We start from the raw sequence: 17,122 nt of genomic DNA, 5'->3' as shown, positions 1-17,122 counted from the left end.
TAAATAGTAGCGGTGATAGTGGGCAACCTTGTTTCACTCCAGATCTTATTGGGAATGGTTGCAGTTTGTCTCCATTACATATGATGCTTACTGATGGTTTTAAATAGATGCTGCTGATTATTTTAAGGAAAAGTCCATTTATTCCTATACTCTCAAGTGTTTTTAATAGGAATGTATGTTGGATTTTATCAAATGCTTTTTCTGCATCTATTGAGATGATCATATGGTTTTTGTTAATTTGGTTATTAACATGGCCAATTATATTGATAATTTTCCTAATATTGAACCAGCCCTGCATTCCTGGTATAAATCCTACTTGATCATAGTGTATTATCTTGGAGATGATTTTCTGTAGTCTTTTTGCTAATATCTTATTTAAGATTTTAGCATCAATATTCATTAGGGAGATTGGTCTATAATTTTCTTTCTCTGTTTTCAGCCTACCTGGTTTAGGTATCAGTACCATGTCTGTGTCATAGAAGGAATTTGGTAGGACTCCTTCATTCCCTATTTTATCAAATAATTTATATAGCATTGGGGCCAATTGTTCTTTAAATGTTTGGTAAAATTCACATGTAAATCCATCTGGTCCTGGGGATTTTTTCTTAGGGAGTTGTTTAATTGCCTGTTCTATTTCTTTTTCTGAAATGGGACTATTCAAGCAATTTACTTCCTCCTCTGTTAGTCTGGGAAGTCTATATTTTTGGAGGTAGTCATCCATTTCACTTAGGTTATCAAATTTATTGGCATAAAGTTGAGCAAAATAACTCCTTATTATTTCTCTAATTTCCTCCTCATTGGTGGAAAGTTCTCCCTTTTCATTTTTAAGACTACTAATTTCATTTTCCTCTCTCCTTTTTCTAATCTAAGACAAAGGAAGCTTATTTCCCCCTTTCATACTCCTTCCCTTCCTCCCATTCACTTCATGTCTTTATAGATGTAAAAGTGAAGGCTTGTATAGATTAAGTAACTGCTATTAAGTCACTCAGCTCATTTTTTTTCCCCCTAGCACTTGGACATTTAAAATATTTCAAAGAAAAGATGATTGTGGGAAGAGGGTGCATTTTATCATCTATACTGAACATGTAGATTACCAAAAAAGGTCTTTTATCAGGACTCCCTAGATTATACTGTTTTTGTCTGTTGAGGGTATAGTAAGACCAGGTTTTTAGTATCAATCACTCAAGCAATAAATATTTGTTGACTCTATGCTTAGCACTTTGCTAGGACACAAAGGAAATATAAGGTATAGTTCTTAGAAAGAGACTGCAATCTAATGTACAATGAAGATGTGCACACATTTAAGTCCTTATCTTCTGACCTAGTGATATCACTGCCAGGAATATTCACCAAAGACAAAAAGCCTCTTATATGTACCACAATATTTATAGCAGCACTTTTTGAGGTAGCAAAGAGCTTGGAATAAATAACCATTATTTCGGGAATGGGCAGCATTACATCTCAGAGTACTTGGTATATTCCATTTGATAAATAATGAAATGATATGAACAAACAATTTTCTTTTTTTTGATAGTAATTTATTTTTCCATTTTTGTAATACTTTGTATTCCAAATTTTTCTAGCTCTCTTCTCACTTATCCCCTCCCCCAAATAGCAAACTGTCCTATATAGATTAAATATGTGCAGTTCTTCTACATATATCTTCATATTTATCATGGTGCCCAAGAAACATCAGATCAAAAGTGGGAAAAAATGAGAGAAAAAAAAAAGGAAAAATATTATGCTTTGATCCATAGTCAATCTCCATAATTCTCTTTCTGTATATGGATGATACTTTCTATCCCAAGACTATTGGAGTTTGCCTTGAATTGCCTCATTGTTGAAAAGTGTCATGTTCATTACAGTTGATGATCCCATAATCTTGTTACTGTGTACAATGTTCTTGGTTCTGCTCGCTTCACACAGGATCAATTTGTGTAAGTCAAGGTTTTTCTTAAATCAGCTTGATCATCATTTCTTATAGAACATCAACTCAATTTCCAGTTCCTTGCCACAACAAAAAGGGCTATTAAAAACATTTTTGCACATGGGTCCTTTCCTCTCTTTTATGATCTGTTAGGAATACAGACTCTAAAGACATGCAGGATCATAGAGTATGCAAAATTTTATAGCCCTCTGGGCATAAGAACAAGCAATTTTTTTTTTCTTTTCTATTTATTATCATAACTTTTTATTGACAGAACCCTATCCCTGGGTAATTTTTTTTTTTTTTTTTTTTTACAACATTATCCCTTGTACTCACTTCTGTTCTGACTTTTCCCCTCCCTCCCTTCACTCCCTCCCCCAAATGGCAAATAGTCCTATACATGTTGAATATGTCACCGTATAGCCTAAATACAATATATGTGTGGAGAACTGAACAGTTCTCTTGTTGCACAGGAAGAATTGGATTCAGAAGGTAAAAAATAATCTGGGAAGAAAAACAAAGATGCAAACAGTTAAATTCATTTCCCAGTGTTCTTTCTTTGGGTGTAGCTGCTTCTGTCCATCCTTGATCAATTGAAACCAAATTAGATATTTGTCGAAGAAATACAGTTGCATCAGAATACATCTTCATACAGTATCATTGTTGAGGTATAAAATGATCTCTTGATTCTGCTCATTTCACTTAGCATCACGAACAAGCAATTTTCAAAGTAAGAAGTCTAATCTGTCAGCCATATTAAAAAAAAATTTTTTTTAACATCTTGGAGTGCCTCCTCATATTTATTAGATTGATAAGAGTTGACCAAAAAAGGAAAATGATATATACTTGTTTGGTATATTAATTTAAGGGAGCTATGGATTAGTCTATCCTTGAAAACAGTGTGGTATATTTTGGAGAGTAGTTTGGATCTATGCTCAAAAAGTTATCAAACTGTGCATACCCTTTGATCCAGCAGTGTTACTACTGGGATTATATCCCAAAGAGATTATAAAGAAGGGAAAGGGACCTGTATGTGCACGAATGTTTGTGGCAGCCCTTTTTGTAGTGGCTAGAAACTGGAAAGTGAATGGATGTCCATCAGTTGGAGAATGGCTGAATAAATTGTGGTATATGAAAATTATGGAATATTACTGTTCTGTAAGAAATGACCAACAGGATGATTTCAGAAAGGCCTGGAGAGACTTACACGAACTGATGCTGAGTGAAATGAGCAGGACCAGGAGATCATTATATACTTCAACAACAATACTAGATGATGACCAGTTCTGATGGACCAGGCCATCCTCAGCAACGAGATCAACCAAATCATTTCTAATGGAGCAGTAATGAACTGAACTAGCTATGCCCAGAAAAAGAACTCTGGGAGATGACTAAAAACCATTACATTGAATTCCCAATCCCTATAGTTATGCACACCTGCATTTTTGATTTCCTTCACAAGCTAATTGTACAATAATTCAGAGTCTGATTCTTTTTGTACAGCAAAATAATGTTTTGGTCATGTATACTTATTGTGTATCTAAGTTATATTTTAATATATTTTAACATCTACTGGTCATCCTGACATTTAGGGGAAGGGGTGGGGGGGTAAGAGGTGAAAAATTGGAACAAGAGGTTTGGCAATTGTTAATGCTGTAAAGTTACCTATGTATATATCCTGTAAATAAAAGGCTATTAAATAAAAATTAAAAAAAAAAAAAAAAAAAAGAAAACAGTGTGGTATATGTTCCAAAAGATGTGAAATACCATTTAATCTTGTCATGCAAGTATTAGCTCTGGAGCCCCCAAAAAGAGGAAAATACAGCATTTATATTTATAGTGTAAAGAATTGAAAACTAAGGAACATGTCCTTCAATCAGCTGGGGAATGGCTGAATGAATTATGCTATGAATTGTGAGAGAGGAATTCAGAAAAACTTGAATTGATACAAAATGAAATGAACAGAATCACAACCATTTATATAGTCATTACATTGTAAAGACAAACAATTTTGAAACTGAAAAACTACTCTATTCAACCATAATTCCAAAATATCAGTGAAGAAGTACTACCCCCTGACAGAGAGGAGATGGATTCATGTTTCAGAAAAGGAGAAACATTTTTGTCCATGTCCAGGATTAGGATTTATATTCTTATTTTCAGTTGAAGAAAATTAGTAGGGAGAGAAAATGAGTGTTAACTTAATTTCAAAAATAAAAATAAATTCAGACATACTCCTCCAAAACAAAAACTCTGATGCATATATGTAACAATATCATTTGTGCCATAACAATTTATGAATGTGGTGACTCAGAAAAGCATGGAAAACTCAGTATGAAAAGTGATATAAGCAGAACCAGAAAAACAGTATATATAAATATACAGCAAATCTAAGAGATGAGAAAATGTACTTTCTTTTTTTTTCAGAGATTGAGAGCAAGGGGTTTTGAAACATGTTTTGATTACTTTAATTGAATGACTTCCCCTTCCATTTCATCCTTTGCTATTTGGAAAAACAGGAGGAAGAAATACAGCAAAATATGTACACATATCAAACAGAACAAGATAGCCTCATGTGATCACATAATAAAGTGTTAATGTAGACTTTGAATTTTTTTTTTTTTATTGTATTACCAACAAACAAACGTTTCAATATACAAAAAGCCATTCATAAGAACAAAAAAGAAAACGCAAAACCAAGATGTTTAATAGTAATAGAACTGATACTGGCCCCTTTGTGTATTCTTGTGCCAGTTACTATCCACTAACTTTCTACTCTGTCTTGAACATTCGAAGCCATTCTGCATCTTGAACACATTACCTCTTTTTATGTAAGAGATATGTCTCATCATCAATGTTTTGAAATCACCATTGTTCATGCTTTGATCATTATTACATAATCACAAGGACCAGAGAGAGCCCAGTTAAGGTGTAGTATAAGTATATTCTAATCCCTGTTCAAAAGGAGCTGACTTGCATGTGACTCAGTAAATAGATGAGAAATACAGATTTTCCAAATTCTGAAGGGTCAAAGATATCTCTTAGGTTCCTTCTTGTAGAGACGAGTGTCAGTAATTTATAAGCTAACTCCATAATTATCCAGATCTTCTTGGTTAATGTATCCATAAAAATGTTTGCAGTTCCAAGAAATTGTAGCACATGCAGTGTTCACACCCCAGTTAAACCAACTCCAGTCCCTTAGTGAGTTAGGAAAATGTTTTTTCCAAGAATTGGAAGATGTCCCCAGTAGATTGAGCTATATCCATGGAGGTGGCTCTGTGGAGCTTGGTGTCTGCCTTTGACTCCCTTCCTTCTGGACTTTTGTATGCCTTTGGAGTATAATGACACTGAAAGACAATGAGGGAGGCTGATGATTTTGTGCCTCATACGATCCAATTCACAAGCAAGTCAAGACATAATCCAATATTTTATCTCTATATAATGATATTTTGGGATCCCCTTAAAAAACCAAAGGGTAAATAACACAACAAAATCCCTAGAAACCTAAATGACCAGGTTGTTGTCTCCCTTAATTTGTCCCTTATGAGCCATCATCTGGTCTAGGTCTCTTGCTACATTAGTTCTGTTAGGAAAGGAGCCTCTTTCAGGTCATTCAAAAAGCCTTCCTCAACTATGGTGAAAGCATACTTGACTCCTTCCCAAGTAAAAGTATTTTGCTTTTGACTGACTTTAGCCATAAGAATGGAAAAAGCATTGGCAAGATATCTCATACTAATTGCCCAGGTACTTGGATTACCTGGTCTGCCATGTAATAAAGTCCGGAATGGCAATATCAATAGCTATAATTTTTTGAGCTCACTGTAATCTATAGGCAATCACTAGGTGCCATTCATCTTCTTCACCAGCCATAAAATGGAGTTTGTATTATGAAGTACACTAGTTTCCTTTACCTCTATTACTAGAGCGGACATTTCTTTTACTCTTTTCCTCCCAGGAACTGATATTATCTAATAACTGTATTGGGAAGATCAGCCAACTTCAAGTACTTCCTACTTATGAGTACTACTCATAATAACTTAGAAGCCATAAAAAATTCTAATTCAGGTGTTGATTCCCAAGAATCAATACTATTAATGCCAGAAAAAGAAGATATTTTTCACTCGTATTCCTCTCAACATAGAACCCTTTCCCTTGTTGTTTTATTGTGCTCTTTTCTTTCTCCTTCTCCTCCACAAATCCCCCAGTTGAACTTCTGGTGAAGTTGCTGAAGGACCTGTGTATTTGGTAATCATACTCCCACACCCCTTTCTAAAAATTGGCCTACCACTTGCCCTGTGGTGCTGCATTTAGAAAAGTACAAACGGGAAATTTTGCCTTCAAGCTAGGGGGGATTCATTCTGTTCATCCTTTAAATAATATGAATGCGGAGACTTGAATTTTTTTTAAACTTGTAAATATTTCAAAGTACATGTGAAGACAATTTCAACAATCATTTTCCATAAACTTTTATTGAGGTCCAAATTGTCTCCTTAAGATGTTAAGCAATTTGTGTAAGTGTAATCATGGAAAGCATTTCTTTATTCACAATGCAAAAGAAATAGACCAAAAGAGAAAAATAGAAAGTGAAAATTGTATACTTCTATCTGCATTCAGAAACTCAATTCTTTTTGTTGCAGTGCAGGAATAACCAAATGGGGGGAGACATGACCAAGTAGAACAGTTTTGCTAAATGTATTTTTGTTGCATCTAGAGGATCCTTGCTGCCCTAGTCCTGGATTTCTTGATACAAATTTACTAATACCCAGGTTATTTATTAATCTTATCTATCAATACTTTTTAAAAAAGTTTTATTTTTCCAAATACAGTTTTTATTCAGCATTCACCTTTACATAATCTTTTCTTCCAAATTTTTCTCCCTCCCTTACTTCCCTCCTCCCCAAGATGGCAAGTAACCTCATATAGGTTAAACATGTGCAATTCTTCCAAACTTTTATCATATTGTACAAGAAAAATTAGATTAAAAGGGGAAAGAACATGAGAAAGAAAGAATAAGCAAACAAATTAACAACCACAATACAAAAGTGAAAAGAACCACATTTATCACTGTTGATCATTATGTAATCTTGTTACTGTGTACAATGTTCTCTTAGTTCTGCTTTATCAATATCTTTAAAAGTCATGCCAAAGCTGCTTATGGAGGAATTGTCACCCTATACCTACCTAACATGGTGGGATAGTGCCTATTTCCATTTTCAGGAGAACATTTTTTCCTATGGAGATGTCTTTTTCTGAATAGTCACTGGGATTTACTTGGTTTCCTATTCTTTCCAATTGTCCTGCCTGTATAGTGAGTGGTCTGGTAATTCAGTGCCCCATTGCTTCTTGGAGGAGCCTATTCAGGTACGGTCCTGTTCCAGAGGCAGTATAGAATTGCAGTAGAAGCTTACTGTTCATAAGGAAAATAAATTCTGTTCTTTAAATCCATCTCTTTATAACTTTACTTTCTACTTCCCTTGATCTCTTTCAGCACTTGGTATGGAGGAAATTTGCATTTATGTGCCACGTGGTCAGTCTATCAACTTAAAAAAAGGCAAAAGGCTGGGCCCATCTTAAAGCCTTCAAATGATTCAATTCATTTTACAAGAACAAATTAGCTCCAAGCTGTTCCAATCCTGGAAGTCTGCAACTAATAAACACCTATTAGACCGCACCCTCAGTAGTCATTGTTTTGGCTTGCTGCTTAAATTTGTTTTACAACTGCCAACTCTTTAATGGTTAAAAAATAATGTCTTCTTTCAGGCTTCTTACTGGAAGTCACTCCTGAAGAATTAATATGGAGGGTGAGCTAAGTCGTAGAGCAACCCTGAGGCTGATTTACCATTTACTGTAATTGCTATTCATGATTTCCCCAACTTTTATTTTCATGTTTTATAATCCTAATTTCTGCAGGGGTCTAAGCATTTCACAGTATCTTTGGCAATAATGCAGATTACATGTTTTCAACCTGTAGCTCATTATACCTTTCCTAGTTTGCTGCTGAAGCAGCCACCTTGTAAATAAAATATTAGGAGAAAAGAAATGGAGAGAGACCTGTGATAAAAAGGAGGAAGGAACTCTGATTTCAACCAGATTATTACTTCTCAACAATAGCTTTCCAACTTCTTCTGCTGGATGTGCACTGGAAAGGGATACAGCCAGTATCACAGATAATGTGGGGTATTCTATTAAAACGTACTCCTTTTATACTCAAGGACAGTACTGACTGTTCCACTGTCATTAGGACACACAATTTGAATCATTTTCCTTTACTGATGATACACTTTTTTTTTTTTTTTTTTTTAATTTAATAGCCTTTTATTTACAGGATATATACATGGGTAACTTTACAGCATTAACAATTGCCAAACCTCTTGTTCCAATTTTTCACCTCTTACCCCCCCACCCCCTCCTTCAGTTCATTACTGCTCCATTAGAAATGATTTGGTTGATCTCGTTGCTGAGGATGGCCTGGTCCAACTGATGATACACTTTTTGCTCATGTCTAAGTGAGTATAAACTTGCCTAGTATTCTATATCTGGCTGACTCCAGACTAGTATATGCTTTTCTGTCTTGCATACCTTTTAGGTACTTTACCAACCCCATAAATTTGTTCGGTGTCATAGTGAATAGAGCTCTGGGTTTAAAGACATTTAAATGTAACCGCAGTTTCTTAAACTGTGAAGTGAATAACAACAGTATCTATCTCCCAGTATTTTTGTAAGGTTCAAATGAAAATCAGTCAATCAGTAATCCCTAAACATTAAGTATCTACGATGTGCCAGGGACAGGGAATACAAAAAGAGGGAAAAGGCAGTCAGTGCCCTCAAGGAGCTTACACCTTAGTTGGAAGAAGTTGGAAAAGAAATACATACACACACAAACACACACACACACAGACACAAGCTATTTGCAGGACCTAATTGAGGGATTGGGGAAGACTTCTTGTAGATGGTTGGATTTTAGTTGGGACTTACAGGAAGATTGGACAATTAATAATTGGAAGAGGAGTTAAGAGAATGTTCCTGTTATAAGTAAGAAAGCATTTTTTAAACAATTGCCAGGCACACAGTAGGCATTGTATAAATATTAGCTGTTGCTGCTGTTAATTTCCCAGGAGATTGGCAGGCTTAACAGTCTACTAATAAATCAATAGATGAAGGCCTCAAGCTATACCTCTCATTTCTTCCTAGAAGCCAGGGATACATACTTATCTTTTATGGCATTCATCTCTTTGGCAGTTTCATGAAGTCTACCATACATATGTTTTCAAATACATAAAAGAAACTTAATTAAATACAAATATTAGCATATCAAGTCTCTATAATAAATATCTGATGTTAAAAGGAAAAATAAACTTGTGATATAGGAAGTAACCAAAAAGCATATAAAATAAAGTTAAATTTTATTTCTTTATTATTAAATTTATATAAAGTTAAATTTAAATTTGATGCGGGATGGGTGATCTTTGATGGCCCCTTCCCCCCCCCCCCCCCCCACACCCATGATGAATGTATTGTTGATATGGATTTTTTGTTCTTATGGTTTAAAATTCCAATTTGCTAGTGTGTTGTTGCAAATGGAATTAAAATTTCCACAGCTCATTTTAGAAGGGAAGGATAGGCTTCTTTCTCTCAACAAGCACTAGAATTCTAAAATTTGTTGAATTTTAGTTGTAATAAAGTTAGTTCTCCCTCAACTAATTAGTTAATTTATTTTTTTCCCTGATGCAATTGCAGTTAAGTGACTTGTCCAGGGTCACACAGCTAGGCAGTGTTAAGTGTCTGAGGCTAGATTTGAACTCAGATGCTTTATTTAAACTGGTGCTCTATCCACTGTTCTATGTTACTGCTACTCTCACTTTACTTTAGAGGTTAGCGAAAAATACATATAATTTTTCCCACCCAAGTTCATGGTCTCCATGACATGTTCCTGAGTTGTGATCCCTGGCTAAGATCTTGCTTTAAACTTTCCCTTACACCTATTAGCTTAAGGAGCCTCTTCTCACTGAGGAAGTTTAGAGGAATGGGTACTAAAGGGTGGCCAGAAACATGCTACCAATAAGGATCAATTGCCCAATTTAAGGGTGGATCCTTGGCAGTGAAATATATGTAGACAGCATGCCATATGGAATTAATCATTGATTTCTCCAAACCCAACTGATTGCTTTTCCATCTCTGAGAAAACTCATCATATAGTATATATTATACTGAAAGCTCTTTATCTTTTTTGCATTTAGACACAGTCATACCTGTAATGGGAATGTATTTGTTTTTCACTAGTTTCAGTCATGTCCAATTTTTTATTATCTTATTTTGGATTTTCTTGGCAAAGATATTGGAGTGGTTTGTCATTTTTCTCTGTAGCTCTTTCATAGATGAGGGAGCTGAGACAGACACAGTTGAATGAATTACTCAAAGTCATAGAACTGATAAGTGAAACCAAATTTGAACTCAAGAAGGCGAGTCTTCCTAATTGTAGGCCTGATACCCTAATACTGTGCCATCCAGCTTTCCTAAAGGTGCTCTCCTAGACTCTGTTTATTTATTCATTTTTTAATTGGCAATGATCTTTGGAAACTGAAACATCTTTTGGTAAGGTTCATAGAGATGAGATTAAACCTGTTCTTTGAATAGATAGAATGGGGAATGATATTCCAGGGAAAAGTAACAATGCGAGTAAAAGTTCAGAGAGAAGACGTAAGAAACATGGTTTGTTTATGGGCAGTAGGGGATGAATGTACCTGAATGGAGGTAGAGTTCCCAGTATATTTGGGAAGAGAGAAATAATATTGGAAAAGTAGATTTGGACCATATTCAAGGCACTTTTGCCCAATGTTTTGCAGGTAATATCAGAGCCAGAATTTAAACTAGAATCCCAGGTATGAGTCAGGAAAGAATTCAAATCCTGCCTCCCAAGTAAGTCACTTAAGCCTCTTTTACCTCAGTTTTCTCATCTGTAAAATGAACTGTAGATGGAAATTGCAAATTACTCTAGTATCTTTGCCAAGAAAACCACAAGTAGTGGACAGAAACAACTGGAAATGACATTGCCATCTCTGTAGTACTTTTTCTTTTATCCCCATATGGAGAAAGGTGTTTTTTTTTTTTTTTTTTTTTTTTTTGGAAACTCAATTTTACCTCTATGACAGAGTCATAGCAGCTTAGAGTCATTAGGAAGCCATATTTGAACCAAGACTCCCTTTGTTTCTACTTTTGGATAGTTTTGTTTGGGAATTTTTCCTTCCATTGAAGTTTTGAATTAAACCCCTTTTATTTAATAGTGAGATGCATTTTTTTCCATATTAACTATTGACTAAACAGAATTTCTATACTTGTGGAGTTAGTTGATTCTTTAATCAGAAAGTTCAAAGATATTTATTCTTCCCATTTTCATCTCAGAGATGACCTCTGAGAGATCCTACAACTTCAGGATAGTACAATTTAACATGTGAGAAAGTGGAAAATCAGAAAAGTGCAGTCATTCAGCCAGATATTGGAAGAGATGGCTTAGCCACAGATCTTATTATAACAGTAGTTCCCAAACTTTTTCAAACATATTTCTCAGCAGTGTGATAATTGCTATTGGAAAAGTCATCATGGTCTTAATAATTCAGTTTCTTTACAGGTGAAACTGTATTTTATTTATCACAGGAGCATCTAATACACATGTTATAATGCATATGTATATACATGTGATGTATATGTTGTAAGGTATTTATTATATTTAGTCTGTGGGAACTTACTTAGCATACCTTTTGATCTAACATAAAAGAGGGGAAAGGACCTACATGTGGAAAACTGTTTTATAACTTTATAACTTTTTGTTTTATAACTTTTTATACTTTTTTATACAGGCAAGAAGCTGGGGAAAGGCTGAACAATTATGGTAAATGTAATGGAAGAGTATTGTTCTATTAGAAATAGTGAGCAGGCCGATTTCAGAAAAACATTCAAAGACTCAGGAATTATTGCCGAGTCAAGTGAACAGAACCAGGAGTACTTTGTATATAGAACAACAAGATTATGTGATGATCAAATGATAGAGTTGGCTCTTTTTAACAATGAAATGATTCAAAGCAATTCCAGTAGATTTGGAAATTGACATTCCTATCCAGAGAGAGAGAAGTATGGGAAACTGAAATTGCATCAAAGCATAGTATTTTCACCTTTTTTGTTTTTTGTTATTGTTTGTTTTGCTTGGTTTTTTCTTTTTCTTTTTTCCCCTTTTAATATGATTTTTCTTGTACAGCATAACTAACATGGAAATACATTTAGAAGAATTACACATTCTTTAACCTATATCAGATTGCTTCCTATCTTGGGGAGGGTTGAGAGGGGAAAGAGGGTGAAAAATTTGGAAACTTCCTTTGCATGCATTTGAAAAAAATGTAATAAAAAAACAAAACTTGGTTTATAATAAGATTGATAAACAACTTAGGGATTAGTAAATTTGTGTTGAGTGATTTGCTTATAATTACATAGCTAATAAAGAAGGCCATACATGAACTAAGTTCCTCACTCCAGGTGCAGTGCCTTATCCAGTTTCATGGAGCTAAGAGGAAGTAACATAAGGGAATGCAGAGTAATTTGGGGGGCAAGTATTATCTTTTGATGAGGATAAGAAATAGCTTCATGTAGGATATTACATTTGAAGGAATCCAAGTAAAAATAAAGGAGTCCTTTTCAGAATACAAGATCGATGGGGGAAGGTAGTGACAAGAGATGGAATATCCTATATGAGGAATATCACATGAACCAGCCTGGTTGGAAAGCAGAGTAGATCTAGAATAATGTTCGCTAAGCTGAAAAGGCAGAGGCAAAACTTTTAGAAAGGTTTTAAATGTCAATAGAGGAGTTAATGTTTTATTCCAGCTCTGCTTTTGCTTCTTGATCAAGGGAATATTCCTATGCTTATGAACATCACTTTGGTGCCTATGTGGAAGATGAATTTGGAGAGGGAAGAGAGTTGACAGAGAAGTTAATTAGGAAGTGATTGCAGTAATCCAGATGCAGTAATGAGTCAGAGACGTGGTCATGAGAGAGAAGGGATCTGATGTAGAAACACTAGTAACTGGATAATGAGAGTAAAGAGTAAAACTCCCAAGATTTCTCATGTGGATGACTGTTAGGATGGTTGCACCCGCATGAGAGATGCAGAAATTAGAAAAATGGTTGGGATGATTTTTGTTTTGTATTTGTGGAACCTGAGACATATTTGTAACAATACCAATATCACGTTAGTATAAGTGGTTTTATAGATGAGAACAAAGGTGAGAGTTTCAGTGATGTAAGGAAATCATTAGAAATGTGTAGAAGATACTTCCTCAGGAGTTACTAGGTTCTCCCCAAGGTCTTTAGATGGAGGCTGTATTGTTGAAGATCTTAATAAATAGAATTCTTAAATCAGATTTGGAATTGGACTGGCTGACCTGAGGTCTCTTCCAGCCCTGTGATCCTTCATTGTAATTGAATGTCTTGTAGCTAGCAAGTCATGGGACCAGAAGTGGAATCTAGATTTGTCCAGCGCTCTTTCCATAACCAGACTGACTGAATGTAAAGTCTAAATTAGAGCATAGTATTTTCATTTTTTTTTTTTTTTTTTGGCTTTTAGACACATGTAGTAGCAATATTTGATTATCTAATGAAAGTCCATAGCTTGTTCTAAGAGATAAATGTGATTTGTAATTTATATACATTCCTATATGTAAATGGTGATTCTAAAGCGCTTGCAAATGATTCTGTATTCCTAAATAGTTTAGTTATACTGACACCCATCAACCCTTTATATCATTACATAAGCAGTTAATTTGTTTCAGTGAACGCGTGGAGACAAAACAAACTCTTCCTCCAAAAGACTATGTTTTCTTTTTCTTTACAGTACATAACACATTTGCTATGGCAGCTGATCCTTCTAATTTGCTGTGGTCTGGAAAAACTATAGTTTTTAATATTGTCTATAAACTAAGAGTCACCCAGACAACATTAATTTATGTTACCAGGATGGAGATCTTTATGTCAACTATTTTCATGAATAAACATGATGATTGATAGTGATGAGCCTATTAGTTTATGTAAATGTTCACATAAAATGACATGGCAGGATTTCCTGAAATATTTTCTTTTCTTCTTCATTCTCACATGTAGGTTGCAAGATGGGAACACAAAACACGCAAACTGAGCCGGGCTTTTGGTTCTCCCTACGTGGCATGTTACTGTCTGGGAACAACTGTCCTGCTTCTGAATTTCCTCAGGTCTCACTGGTAAGGCACTGATTGCTTCTCAAACAGCCTTCTCTATATCCCCTTCACAGCTAAGTATCTCCCAGCCCTCCTTTTTTTTCTGCCTATTGGCTATGTTTTCCTAACTCACTTTTTAAGTAAATGGTTTTTTTTAAAAAAAAAATTTCTAATCATAAAGTACCTGGAAGAATATAGGGCATATATATTAAATAATAACTATAACATGAATAAATATAAAAATGTACAAATGTATAAATGAATAATTATAGTTTATAAAAAAATAATAAATAAATACATTTACAAAAATGCTCTCTCCACAAAGAATCTGAAGGGTAGAGAGAGCATATTTGCACTGGAGATGCAGAATGTGTTGCAATGGAGAATTTCTTTGATCTCATTTTATAGATGAAGAAACTGAGATTCTGAGAGATTAAACTACATATTCCTGATTACGTAGCCAGTAAATGTTCAAGGCAAGATTTAAATTGAATTATCCTAGACTCTAAATCTAATGATTTTTCCATTTTTCAATGTTTCTTTGTAAAATAAAATGGATAGCATTTTATGAATAGACAAACACACAGGATTGACTGTCAGTGTTGTAAAAACTATCAGTATCATCTAGTCTTTGAAAGGGAGCATTCAGGAGGCTCCATATATTAAAACATAAAAATTTCATCTTCATCCCTCATACTACACCTGCCCTTTTACCCTTTTTAAAAATGGATAAGATCTAGCCATCTGAGGAATAAAGAAGATGAGGACATTCCTCTTTGAAAAGCAAGACTCATGATTAATAGGCAATACTACATATATATCATGAGACGTATAGTACTGTTCAGAATTGTCAAAGAAATAAGATGGGGAGGTATGGGCAGTTGGGGAAGCAAAGGGTGATGGAAAAAGACAAGAGAGGAATCCTCTGGTTGGAGGGGGTTAAGTAATAAATAGCAAGACAAGTTATGGAGCAAAATTTAATTAAAGAGGCAGCAGGGATAGGAAAGATATGTGTGTGTGTGAGGGGGGGCGCTATATATGTGTGTGTCTGTTTATATGTGTATATATATCTACATATGCATACATAAATATATCTGTCCTTAACTGTAGCTTGCTTGGGGATGGGGGGAATGAAATGGGGGAAAAAATAAAATAAATAAAATACACAGGAGAGAAATAAGGAACAATTTACAAGGTGGTGAAGAAGAAAGTGGACAATTAATGAATATAATTTCTTCTACTAAACTGGTAATTTGTTATATATTTTGAATTTTCCCTGATGTTCTGTTGAGCACATGACAAATATTGTCTTTTGTTTTGCTTTATTTTATTTTGTATTTCTTTTCTGAGAATCAAGACTTAAGTGCCAAAAGCACACTGGGGACTACCTAGTGCAGCCCACTTGCTCCAAGGTCTGTGCTCTCTGTGGTCTTTGCTAATAGGGCCAGAGATAGATAGCATGAATAAACAGAATCTAAAGATGAAAGAAAAACTTCATTCTAAGCATTAGTTTCATTTTATGCCTCTGACAGTCTTGAAGAGGTTGTACCTATAAAATCAAAAGAAAAACAGATAATCAGTCATTGAGCAATCTTTTCTTTTGCATCTGAACATCAACTTTCTTACTCAATAATTGGGGCTTCAAAAAAACATCATCTGTTCCATTTTTCTGTTTCTAGAAACTTCTCCTCTCTTAAAACAGAAGATAGCCTGAACTTAGCTCCAAGATATATCAGGTTTTCTCCATTCCCTGGAAGCCTGCCTCCTCTTCTGGGCAGAATTTTTCCTTGGTGACCCTTAGCACTTGTCTGTCATTGTTCCTTTCTCTTCCTATCCCTCACTCTACCTACCTAGCTATTTGAACTTGATCCATTTTTCTCAAAGCCACATAAGATGATACTATGCAATTTGGTATTTGAATTTGGACTAATCTATTCACATTGAGGCCATTGGGTTAATGTTTAATCGACCCATTTAACAGTGTGAGCAAAATGTCTTAACTAAAAGTAGAAGTGCTATAATGTTGAGGGCTACTAGAGAAATCTATTCAGATGTGTATCTCTTTTAAACCTGTTCAGTTAAATGGCCATTTATTCTTATTCTGTGTAGGGCTAGTCCAGCATTCTTGGGGTTAGAAGTGGAGGCAGCACCTTGGGTGGGAAGAATTTAATTATGTCATAAATGGATGTTGTTTTTACTTGGGTAAACCTAAAGGTACCTGCTCCTCTAATTTGGACATTAAATAATTTTTTGTCATACTGGCTACTTCATTAGTTTCTTGTTCAGAGTTTGGCTATTGTCATGGTATAAGTCAATAAGTGTTTCAGAAAAGATGAATTTTCTTTTTAATCAAAAGGCAGCTTTAGATTTGATATTGGGGGAAAAAACCTACATTGGCATTATCCCAAAGTGGAATGAATGGGCTCCCTTAAGAACTTAACAAGTTTCCCCTCAGTAAAAAAAATTTTAAAGCAATGGTGATGTAACTAGTCTTTGGCTACTGATATCACTCCCCAAGAAGCCCCTGAGGCTGCAGATAGAACAGGTTCATTGGTGCCTGAAAATCTCAAAGAGTCAAGTTCCCACTATTGCCCTCACAGAATATACCTACCCAGAATGGTTTTTGTGATTAATTTTTTTCCCCTTCATTTTTTGAGTTATTAAGACCATAACATGTAATCATGCAGGAACAGGAAGAACAAAGTGTACTTCTGTCCTTTCAGGCACCCTCAAAAGTGATCTCAGGTCCTATGAAGTTGGTAAGACCCACGTTATATAATGCAATACCAGACAGTCTCACAGGATTTTTAAAGTTGAGAATTATGCCACTGTTGATGATTTTCTTTGAATAAAGCACTTCCCTTTCTCTGCTTTCTATTTTAAAAATGTAAATATTTTTCCAAGGTTATAACCTAAGACCCTAACACATTTTTCTGAATGACGCCTTCAGAGCATTTTG

At 34.9% G+C, this 17,122-nt stretch overlaps 1 protein-coding gene across 8 annotated transcripts in view; it reads left to right on the top strand.

Annotated features, from left to right (window-relative positions):
- Positions 1 to 17,122, top strand: part of PEMT (phosphatidylethanolamine N-methyltransferase) — a 172,494-nt gene that overhangs the window by 88,308 nt on the left and 67,064 nt on the right. For all 8 annotated transcript variants that reach the window (XM_023497480.2, XM_031938367.1, XM_012542811.3 and 5 more), the window contains one exon: positions 14,072 to 14,187. In XM_023497480.2, coding sequence (XP_023353248.1) covers positions 14,072 to 14,187 — 116 coding nt within the window. The remainder of the gene's footprint in view (positions 1 to 14,071; positions 14,188 to 17,122) is intronic.

Source organism: Sarcophilus harrisii, chromosome 1 (genome assembly GCF_902635505.1).
Source record: "Sarcophilus harrisii chromosome 1, mSarHar1.11, whole genome shotgun sequence".
NCBI lineage: Eukaryota > Metazoa > Chordata > Mammalia > Dasyuromorphia > Dasyuridae > Sarcophilus > Sarcophilus harrisii.
The sequence above is the reverse complement of the archived record's forward strand: the minus strand, read 5'-3'. Positions and strand labels throughout refer to the sequence as shown.